Source organism: Sinocyclocheilus anshuiensis, unplaced genomic scaffold (assembly GCF_001515605.1).
Source record: "Sinocyclocheilus anshuiensis isolate Anshui unplaced genomic scaffold, SAMN03320099.WGS_v1.1 scaffold248, whole genome shotgun sequence".
In the NCBI taxonomy this organism is placed as follows: Eukaryota; Metazoa; Chordata; class Actinopteri; order Cypriniformes; family Cyprinidae; genus Sinocyclocheilus; species Sinocyclocheilus anshuiensis.
Window position 1 is genome coordinate 48226 of NW_015555734.1, and position 12400 is coordinate 60625.

At 35.6% G+C, this 12400-nt stretch overlaps 1 protein-coding gene across 1 annotated transcript in view; it reads left to right on the forward strand.

The window, feature by feature from the left end:
- The first annotated feature begins 3948 nt into the window (after positions 1–3948).
- Positions 3949–12400, forward strand: part of LOC107673027 (neurobeachin-like protein 2) — a 76095-nt gene continuing 67643 nt past the window's right edge. Inside the window, exon 1 of the mRNA XM_016466448.1 lies at positions 3949–4352. Within this exon, the coding sequence (XP_016321934.1) occupies positions 4302–4352 (51 nt within the window). The 5' untranslated portion in view covers positions 3949–4301. The remainder of the gene's footprint in view (positions 4353–12400) is intronic.

Genomic DNA, 12400 nt, shown 5'->3' on the forward strand with positions numbered 1-12400 from the left:
ATAATACAATTACTAATTACAGTGACAACATAATGGTAATATCACATTCCTGATATAATAAAAAAAGTAAAAAAATTAAATAAATTAGTCTGTGCATATAGAATGATGGTACCTATATATATCATTTGATTATTAAGTTATTTGGAATGCACTGATAGTAGTGACATATGCAGGACTTCGGATGTTTGTGCAATACTTTTATGCATGTGCATGAGCTTAGAAGGATGTGTATTTGCTTTCTACTGAAAAATCACCAAATATACAAAAATATTGTCATTTACATACTCCAATGTCATATAATTTTCTTTTTTCCGTGAAACACAAAAAGTGATTCCGGAGCTTCTGTTTTTCACACAAGGAAAGTGGATGGTGATTTATACATTAATATTTTAGCTAGCACTATGAGCTAATCATTTCATGTTATGGCTGAAAACTGATAAATGGCTGATTTAAAAAAAATCTAAACTATTAAAAAATATAATACAATAAAATTAATAGTTTACAACTGCATATAGACTTTAAAACATCATGACAGTAAAATATGTAATACAGATAACCAATAGGCTACTATATGCTCTGGTCGGTTCAAAAAAGAAAGAACAAGTAACATTTATAAAGATTGTGCAAATTTTAATTTTAAGGCTCATTTTCCAACTCCCCTAGAGTGCAGCAGGCGCAATGATATTACGCAGCGCCTGAAAATAGTCCCCAGCACGCTCCCTGTGCAAGCAGGTGGTCACGTTGGTTATGTTGACGGAAGTTATCTTATTTTCAGGCGCTGCGTAATATCATTGCGCCTGCTGCACCCATGGTACGGCAGCAAAGTTCCTTGATTATTACGCCGGAATGAGAGAATAGTTCCTAGCCATATCGGCCTAGAAAATCACAACTTTTCATTTTCTGTCGGCCTTAGTACACGATGTAACTACAGAAGAGTCAAGTTTTAAATAGGAAAAATATAGAAACTCTTTGGTCATTTTTGAGCGAGATGCTAACGGTCTAATCAGATTCAATGATCTATGCTAAGCTGCAGCTAAAAGTGCTACCGCCAGACCCGGAGATCGGCTGAATGGATTCGAAAACGGTAAAACTCAACTGTTTAACTCTAGGGGAGTTGGAAAATGAGCCTATTTTCAAAAATAGTGGAGTGTTCCTTTAATACATGAACACACACAGCTCTATGCATAAATAAAATCAGAAATCACAACTCTTCTGAATAGAAAAAATGACCCACACAAGTTCCCCAAACAGGCAAACATACACCCCGAACATGACATGGTGTGGAATGTAGGGCATTGCCATGGCAATACAGCTGCCTCTAGGTCCATCCTCTTCCCAGTGACCAAACAGTCACAAAGATACACTTAGCAATGGGATTAATAGAAATTGTGCAGTATGACCCACTTTCTCTTAGACTATCATTTTATTTAATTATTAAAATTAGTAAAAATTTTAAATATTTTATTGTTTAAAGTTAATGGGCACATATTGGTAAAAGGGGTAATAGAAAGGATGCATTGTTTAAGCTGTGGTATCTTTTAATCTATGTCAGAAGGTTACAGGCAAAACCATATTGTTGTTCCAGTAAGGCACCAAATACAATAGACCTTACAGAATTATGCTAAATGTGGTGGTGTCATTGCACATGCACTTATAGACAAAAACAAATGTGCCAAATGAAAACGGGCAAGACAATAAATGGATCATTCAGTCTCTTTACCAACACAACTTTATTTGCATAGAGTTTGCATGTGTGCTCAAGAGATCCAATGACTATGGATCTTGAATGATTTTGAATGTAAAATTGTGATATTTTACTCTCAAAAGCTTGAGTTGTGGAAAAATAACTTGTCAAGTCACACTGTTTTTGTGATGAAAACGACAAGAAGGAATATTAATACCATACCGCAAAAGGTGGCATAATGAGGCATAACGGTCTAAGATTATAAAGACCTCATTCTTCATTATTAAAACACAATTAATATGTACAGATAAGCAGGTGAGACCAGAATAGAGTTGGTCCATTTAATATCACTTAATGAATTTCTTAATGCGTGTTCATATGGTCTGTGTAGTTTGCATCAACAATAAGAAATACTGAATTTGGTCTTTATCATCTTAGTCCGTAATGGCACATTAAGCGTTTTGCTGTAGGCGTATGGGAGGAAAAGTATAAGTTTGCTCGTTGTGTTCATGAGCATATGCTTGCCTTGTAGTAGCCTAGTACATTAAATGAATAAACTATATATCGAATTTGATCTTTTAATAGCACTATCTTAACACATTAAGCCATATTAAGTGTATGGTTTTCTACGGAGGTTTAAAAGCGCTTAAAGAGAGACTTTGCGCATTGCATTCATATCCTGCTGTTCTGTGGCCAAGGATTTGCGGGTCTTGTCTTTTTCTCCTACAGATGACTTGCAGGACCCTGTATGTTATAGTACTAAATCAGTTTTAATCATTTAACCACCACAGCGTCTTGTCTCCATTGGCAACACGCACGATTTGTGTGGCTTGCAAGTGACGTCACGGTAGCTGAGCGTGCAAGCGGCGATTGCAAGTGACTTCGTGCCACCTACAATCCCTGCCAGTACGAGACTCGAACCCACAACCTTTTGGGTTATGAGTCTAACCATTAGGTCACGACTTCCCCATAGTACTAAATTAGTTTTAATCATTTAACCACCACAGCGTCTTGTCTCCATTGGCAACATGCACGATTCGTGTGGATTGCAAGTAGCTGAGAGTGCAAGCGGCGATTGCAAGTTACTTCGTGATTTAGTTTATTTTTTCTTGTCTTCACCACCTGGCTACTTGTGTAAAATGTTAAGAGAGTCAATTAAAAAAAATAATTAAATAAATAAAAAATCAAAAAAAGACTGCAAGTGACGTCACTCGCGGAAGTGCAGGTGTGTGAGAGTGCAAGTCTGAGAGTGCAAGTCTGATACATAAACAAATGTTTTTATGCATTGCACAGCCAGGACAAACAAATCCTCATCCCTGAACAAGACTCGAGGCTTCTTTCATTTTTGGTGAACTATCCCTTAGGGCTGCACAATTAATCGAATTTCTAATCGCAATTACAATTAGGGATGCCACAATTACATAATCGTTCAAAGCAGCAATTAATCGTTTAAAGTCAGCTTATGTTATTCTGCGTGCTTAAGATGCTTTTTTTTTCTTTCTACATGTTATCTTAAGGGTTTTTCCATTGTTTTAATTTTAGTTTTAGTATAACATTATAATATCATGCTTATTTTTACTTTTTTATTTAAAGAAGAAACCAATACAATGTATAGTTGACATTTGAGGCTCAATACTATAGAAAAGCAATAAAAATTTTCATATAAAAATACGGCATGCCGTTGCTTCAAACAAAGGTGTAAACATAGGCTAATTCATTTAATCGTAAATTAATAATCGCAACTACAATTTCAAATGAATAATCGACAGTTATGATTTTTGTCATAATCGTGCAGCCCTACTATCCCCTTAAATAGTATGACAGAACTTCCAAATCTTTGGAATTAATTGAGATGACAGGAAAAATGCATGTTTATACATTTATACTAATATATATATATATATATATATATATAGATATAGATATAGATAGATAGATAGATAGATAGAGATATAGATATTGTTATGTCTTGTTTTATCTATCTGTTTATTGTGTAGCTTGATTCTAATATTCACTAATATTGTGATTCTGACCTTTATATACGCAGGCCTACTTTTTATTGAAAATTTGCTTTCTACAAACCAAATCACCAGGAGAAGTTCCTGCGCTCCAGTGTCACATTCCATTCCTGGCTAGTTCTCACAATCAGCTGTGGCACTACGATGCTCAATGGTTTCCCTTCATCTTGTGCAACTTTGAGGAGGCTGAACTCCTCCCGGCTATTTCTTGCTTTGCTCTCTCTCTACTGCCTCTGTATCGCTCGAGAGGGTAATGCGTGCACAGACAAGTGCGTTAAACTCCTCTAGAATTCCTCCAGGAGAAATGCACATTTATCCAAGCGCCTAAACCGCGATATTTCTCAAATGTTGCTCTCTACATTCTCTAGTTTCTTTGCTCGGAATTGTCCTTTTGACCCGCCTTCCATCTAAAAGACATGCAACTTTGGCAGCGCTTGGCAACCAGGTAGTGGACAGCTGTACAGCAGCATGCAGTTTCTAGCAAACAGTATTCCCTGGATCTTCGCTGAGTCAACCCATGGCCCCTTCGTTTGTGGATGTATATTCAGATGGTCTGACTAACGCCTAAGTGGAGGAAACACGCAGAAGGGCGAGGGAGAATGGCTTCGAAAGAGCGACTGTACGAGCTGTGGATGTTATATTACACTAAGGTGAGCCACTCGACACCTGTTGGTTTCGGAGTTTATGTTGTCGCAAATTTGCCACTGTCATTTAACATTATGTCGCATCCTACATATAGTTAAAAGGCAAGCATATTCGCCATAATTCCTATCCGCTTTGTGTTGAAACAGTTTCAGGAAGTGCGTCCGTGGTTATTTTTTGGGAAGGTTGCGCGTGCACGTACACAGTGAAAACATTTTGACGCTCACTTCATATTTCATCAATTATGTTGTTATGAAGCGACTGAAAATTGTGATGACAAGGACTGATGATATTTTCGCTAAGCATAACGCTATGGTTCATCACAACAGGTCAATTGGATGTTTACAGTTATGTGTACCCTTACCAAAAAGTAGTAGCCTATACTTCAAGTTTATTTTAGTAAGTATACTTAAGTAAAGCTCAAGTATATTTTTAAGTATACTTTATGTAGTAAGTATACAAATATCAGAGAACAGGGTATCTGCTTGTAAACAAAAACATTTTATTCTAGCTTCATGCATTCTTTTTTTAAACACTTGAATGTGGATAAGTTTCATAAATAAAAAATAAAGAAATAAACAACATTTTGAACAAAAAGCTGAAAAAAGACTATGAATTGGATTCAGAATGATAATCAAAACGTAGATAGAGTCGATCAACACTCCAAAGCTTGACAGTCATTATTTCCTCTTCATTGGTCGACATTTTATTCCATAATGTTACACAGTTTTGATGCTGTTTTATGTCTGATGATCGTGTTAGATTACATGTGGAAGCATCTGTTGTTTCGGTTTCTTCTTCACTTGTGTTTTTTGGAAGTTCTGTACAGAAGATGTGTACTAGCGCCCTCTACAGTATAACAATGAAAACGCGGATTCTAGGAACACAAGTATAGCTCAAATATATTTAGACTTTTTCTAAGTATAAGTCAAGTATACTTAAATGTCATTTTAAGTATATTTATGAGAAGTACATAAAGCCCATTTCTGAGAAGTACATAAAAAGTAGACTAAAAGTATACTTTCCTATTTTTAGTTTAAAAGAAGTATACTAATAGCACACTTGAATAAACTTATTTTTCGTAAGGGTAGCCTAATTCTAGTTTAGCTGTGTGAGTCAGGTAATGCCATTCTCTTCCTGCTTACTTCTCTTTTTCTTTTCATTATACAGATAGTCTTTTATTCATATGCAATTTGAGTTTGCAAGTTCTTTAGTTTGTGTATTTTAAATAAATTAACAGCAATACAGAGAATATAATGTGTTATCTAATTTTTTATTTTAAATCTTTAATTACAATGCCGAGGTACTTTAACTACATACTTGAATTGTTTCGAGTTTATTTAAAATATGCATTTTTTTTGTATGCTGAAATGTTTTAGATTTACTTGTGAATTAGCTATGTCCGATTCGCGAACGAATCGTTCTTTTGAGTCGGATCTCCTAACGCTTTGTTCACGAATCGATCCGAGCAGGTCTCTCGTCAACAATTCACTGACTAGAGAATAGAGAATTGTATGTTTACAGTTTGAGAGTTGACAGTTTTATCATCAGTTTTATGACTTTTCTTTTTATGAGCTGAATCGTGGTTGTAAAGTGAACTGGGGCCCATGAAATTACAATGCAAACTGTTATTAATAATGCTTAATCAAAAAGCAAAGAAAAGAAAAACAGTATCCAAATGTGCAGTGTTAATATTTTCCATATTCATTTCTACCCGTATTTTGATTTGTGTTTTAGGGTTAAAATGTCTCTAAACCTAACGGATAATGTCCTGCTCCTCAGACCACTGATTTTTTACTTTTTTTAATTACATTGTTATCATCATTAATATGTGTGTACCTATGGATTTTTATTTTCTGAGACATTTAGAATATGTAATATGCCATGCAAGGATGTCAGGGGCCACTTGATTATGTCATGACTTAAAAGAATCACTGAATCATTTTTTTAGCCATTTGAAAGAAACTATTCTGGAATAACCTGATTCACAGAAATGATTCGAGCTTCCCATCACTATGAATGGGAAATAAATGGACATTCCACATTAAGGATGGTTATACTGACAACACCCTCTGGCGGACTGGTGCATACAAAGGCCACACTGCACTCTTGCACATTTTTGAGAGCAATTATTTTAAATGATTAAAACAACATGTTGAAGTTGGGCATCCATGTATTCCATCTGAAACTCTGTCATTATGGCCACTTCACTGGTCAGCAGCTGAAGTCGGCTGTAATGCCTCACTATAGCAAGTGTTCTTTATGAATGGCTACCATGGTAACCAAGACAGCAGGTGCAGGATACAAGAAACACCAGGGCTCACCATAGAGAAATGTCTACTTGCAGATCACTGTTTTAATTTGGCACCCACACTCTTTAAAAAAGATAGTTAGCAGATTGCATGGAAAATAAGCTTTGTGAATTATTCAAAAGTGTTCCAGTCTGGACTTGCTGGTCTTGGCACAAAGTTCTCCAGATAGCTGGCAGTGTTTCTCTAGATCTCATTCATTTTATAATCTAAAAAGGAACCCTTTGTCATTTCATTCCCATTTATTAATAACTTCACACGTACAGCTAACAGGGATCCATACCAGACATGCAAAGTAGATGGACTTGTTCCTCTGACTTGTTGCAGCAGGCGTATGGGTCTGCCTTTTTCCACAGTTACACGGATATAAATGTGATTTTCTGTGAAACAAGGATAAAAGGCGTAATGTATGTGATTTTTGCACACCCATATTTATGAGTTAATTAGTTTCCCCCTGCATGTTTGACAGCACAATGCTTTCCAGTGTTTTGAATCTTGTTTGAAACACCCATTTTAATGCCTCTGCTGGCAACTGTCTGCTGCGATTTTAAATGGATAAGGTTGAAAACTTGTTTGTTTTTCTCTGGGCTCATGAGGCCTTGCTCTATTTTAAACTTATTTAAAGCTCTCCTCACCTATTATGCAAGTCATTTGACCATAGAATGAGTCCTATGTCCTCCCAATGTAATGAGGTCTCATGGGAAGATTGTAAATTTTATTTAATTTTATTTTAATTTGTATCATAATCGCAATTACATGTTATTTTAGAATCTGGTTACAGGCAAAAAATGTTTTCTCAATATGTTAGCTTGAAGTCAGCATACATTAAAATTCACCCTATTTATTTTTTTAATTCATTACACTTGGATGTACATCACTGTACAGTAGGGATGTGCTCTACGACTAATTTCACTGCCATTTAAATAGAAAATTTGTAACCAACTAGTTGTCTAATCTAAAAGTAAGAAAATGTCAGAAGACAATTGTATTGTGTGATCCATTTGAAACACTAAAACTATGATTCAAAGTGTCAAATAATCCCAGATATCTTATTATGCAACTTGATCTTATTTTCTATCAAACGGATAAAATTTACAACACTGACAGCAACAAAAACAGCAAATGGGTTGAATGACAATGCAAATTCACTCTCTGACAGTAGGTGGCGCTTTTGGACAAGCAAAAATACAGTGGTTACCATGGTTGCCCCTCTAAACAAAGCAGTGCTGTGCTTATAAACACTATTTTATTAAGCGTTATAGGGAGATAACATGAAAAAATGTCAACAAAACTTTTCAAAATAGTTATTTTTAAATAATTATTATTTTTAAAACATAAAATAAAACACTAGTTGAGTATTTCCAATGTCGACCATCAGCTGCAGTTCCATTTAGCCGACTAGTCTTGCACATCCTTACTGTACATAAGAAAATAACTTTTCAGCTGTTATAGCGCCACCTATGGTCCGATCTCCATGAAACTTTGCATGCTTGCTAAGAGTCATCTGACACATATATTCACCAAGTTTCGTAAAGTTCGGAATTTTTGTTTAGGTTTTATAGGTTTTGGGGTATATTTGACCACGCCCTTTTCTAAATGACCCCGTTAAAGGTAACCAAAGAACAAAATTAAACATTTTTTTGATAATAATTTATCTAGAGAGTCCAGAGAATATTATTGCAGTGGTTTGATCGAGATTGAGCGAAAAACCTAGGACTAGTTCGCAAAGTAGGTTTTTAACATATTTGTGAATATTTATTGAACGATTTGATTGACAGCAATGGTTCTTGAGGCAAAGTTGCTCATTATGAGGAGATCTATCAAATTTGCTTGCTAAGAGTCATCTGACACATGTTTTCACCAAGTTTCGTAACGTTTTGAGTTTTCATTTAGGTTTTATAGGCTTTTGGGTATATTTGGCCACACACCTTTTAAAATGACCCCATTATAGCTAACCAAAGGACAAAATTCAACAGTTTTTTGATAATTATTGATCTAGAGAGTACAGAGAATATTACTGCAGTGGTTTTATTGAGATTTAGCAAAAAACCTAGGACTAGTTTGCAAAAGTAGGTTTTTAACATAATTGAGAATATTTAATGAACGATTTGATTGACAGCATTAGTCCCAAAGGCAAAGTTGTTCAGAATGAGGAGATCTATTATATGATATGAATACCTTTATGAATTTAAAGATGTATTTAGTAATATTTTATTTCTGGCACTGGCCAGTTTGGCAGTCATCTTGGACTTATTGACACCTAGTGATGTGGATGTAGCTTAACACAAAAGCAAACGTTTGCCGTTGTAGAAATGCGCCATTTGCAGTCAGACATGATTAATGTATTCTGTGAGGAAATGTGCTCAGTTAGGGGAAGGCTACCAAGACAGAGTGAATAGTATTTGGCTGGTCATGTGATCTTATGTGATTCTCATGTGAGTCTTCATCACATGTGAGTCTATACATTACTTTAAACATATTGTACATTCTTTTCTTTAAGTGTAAAACCTTTTTAATGAGACAAAAATCAAAGAGCTCACTGCTAAGCAAGCGTTTAATGTTTTCAGTGGCTGAATACCTTGTCCCCATCAGAGGCAGCTGTACATAATCGCAGAAGAACAGCGAAGTTTAACGTCATGACATTCCGGTGATCTTGCTGTATTGTAATAATGTGCCAGCTATATTTTCTTTTGGCTGCGAGAGCAACGCTGCCTCTCTGTCAGACCACTTCCTCTTGAGTGTGCTTTTCAGAGGACAACATTGATGTGATAAAACCACTTCCTGTCATGGTTGCTACCATTTGTAACCTCCCTGAACGACCTGTTTGTCAGTTGACAAACACATGGTACACGTCATCACCCCAATTCAGCTGAAGACCGATTGAGGAAGAGGTTTTGGAAAATAACAAGCTTGTGTTTATGTGTTGTGATTTTTGTGAGTTTGAGGGTTGACACATTCTGTGAGCATCTGATATGTGGAGGGCCTTCATGCAGGATGGTGTGCAAATGAGCTTGAGTTGGTTGTCTAAATCTATATTTGAAATAGCCTCAATGAAAGCAACAGTCCACGCATATTGTCATTTATGTACCTCAGTGTCATGATTGTTTTTATTTTTTTTTTCATGAAAAACAAAAGGAGGTTCTGGAGCCTCTAGTTTCCACACAAGGAAAGTTGATGGTGATTTATACTGCCAAGCTCCAAAAAAAAAAAAAGGATGAGGGTGAGTAAATGATGACAACATTGACAGAACATCATTGAATTTTTCACTAATTCTAAGAAATTGTCATCAACATGAAGTGACAGACTTGCAGGATGCCCTCATGGTTACGCAATCATGCATATTACATTATAATACAACTATTTATCGGTTATTTGTTGCTCCTTTTCATTCCTCCTAGGAGGAAACTAACTTGTGTTTTTACAGACAACAAACCTGCTTGTTAAACTGAATAGATTTTAGTATAATGTCACAATAGGTGGAGAGTCCTTGTGTAGGCAGCGGTGAAAAAACATCACCCACCTCAATTCTTTAAACTGCCATTGTGTACCTTTGTCATGTACCTGTAAGTCAAGTTTTTTTAGATTTATGTCACATTTAAGACAAATGTTTGTGTACAGGTGCCTTTATTTGACCGTAATCTGGTGTGAATGCCAGTGTTTCGCATGTAAGGCTCTTAAAAGCATTTTCAGCTCTTGCTTTATCTTTTCCCCTTGCTTTATATTCTGTAACTTAAAGGTATAGCAAATCTCTGTGTTGGATCTAGTTCAATGCTTTAATAGATGCCTAACGCTATTCAGCAGGGCTTTGCCTTTCCAGAGCACTTGTTCGTTGTCAGAAAAGTTGGAAAAACTAATTTAACATTCACATTTAAAAATGAAAGTTCTTTATTGGCATTGATGGTTCCATGAAAAACTTTTAACTTCCGTGGAAAATTACAATTTCACAAAATGTTCTTTATAGTGGAAAAAGTTTCTTTAGATTATTCAGATGTTCTTCACACTAGACAAAATGGGTCTTTTAAGAACTGATCACTGAAAGGTTCTTTGGCATCACTGTGAAAATCCACCTTTTGGAGAGAAGGTGCTTGATGCAGAGCCATTGAGTGTAGCTGGACATCCAGCTCCTCTTCGATATAATGGGTGGAGCTTGAAGTTCCAACCACACTCTAACTCTAAACAATAACCCTGTCCCTAAACATAACTAGATAAAGTTCCACCCATTAGGTCCACAGAGGTGGAGCTGGACTAGATCAATCTCCACCCATTTGACCAATTTGGCTCTGCAGTGAGTACCACTTTTGCTGCTTTTTTAAGAGTATTGTGTGATCCGGCTGTCCACTTAAATGTATGCAGTCGATTTTTATCCTGAGACATCTGATTGATTATTCTAAAGGTTCGTTCAATGTCTAAACTTTGTAGCGTTTAGCTGATATATTGGATTGCCTGTGTTTTTCTTCGGAATTTCTGATATTAGACGGGTATTTGCCGTCTTTGATATATGCTACACCATGTTTTAGCACTGGATGCCTATTTAGTCATTCATTTGTACATAACTGACCAATTGTTCATCCCAACCATACTTTGCGTCCAAAAAGAAGAATATCTAAATATACCAAGAATATCTAAATATAATATTTTGAGAAAAAATATCTACAATGTTTATTTATTTATTCATTCATTTCTTTCTTTCTTTATTAGATTTTTTAAAAAACATTAATTTCCTCATCTTTTAAATGGATTTTTATCTTCACTGGACTAAGCTTGCAGACAGTTGACTAAACCTTTGGGTGTTTACAAAGTTGTACTGCATACTTATCACTTTGCTGAGGCCTAAGGTCACTTAATGCCCAGTTTTGAAGAAAGAAACATCTTCATAAGTAGAGCATGTACATGGCAGTTAGCAATGCGCTTATCTGCCAAAATCCGCTCTTGCTAAGTTATAGTAACGTTTTTATCAGAAATAATCTTTTTAGAAAACCCAATTACAGTCCATGATAGACCACCTAAATGATTTCCATCAAGGTCTGAGTATTGGGCGGGCATGAGAATGAATCTGCGCTGTCAAACCCAAAGAGCTACAACATGTACTTTGAACAGCAGATTAATCAAAAAGATATTTAAAAAAGGTGGCTACTTCCTGATTTTGTAATGCATTTTATCACTGTCACATATTTTGTTTGAGTCATTGACGCAGCTGCTTGACTTCACATCACCTGCTTAAAGAGGCAGAGGATGTGCACAAACAGACTGTCTGGATAAACCAGAAGGCTGTGATCTAAGCTTTGACTTCAGGCTTTTGCATTGATGTGCTGATGCTATTGTTTTTATGTTGTAAGATGTTCTGTGTTACTAAACTGCATGTTTAACTGGAGATCATGTAGAACTCATTCTGTAGTTGTTAATCTGTGGATGTAGATTTAGTACTTGTTTGCTTATAATTAATTGTTATAATTGAGTTATAGGCTGTGTTCAACAAAATAGAAACAGGAGAGTTCCAATACCTAGTAGGTTACATAACTAGACACCATTTTACTTTGGCTTTATAGGCTGCTTTTGACTAAAATCTAAGGCTAAATCTAATCTCAAAATGCATAACTTAGGGCTGCATGATTTGGGGATAAGAATTGAGAATGAGATTTAAAATGCTGTTTAAAAAATTAGATTTGCTGTGCTTGTTATGTAGGGCAGCAAATTTTGGCCAGAATTTTGTGATGTATACATCAATATGAGTAAATAATAATAATAAT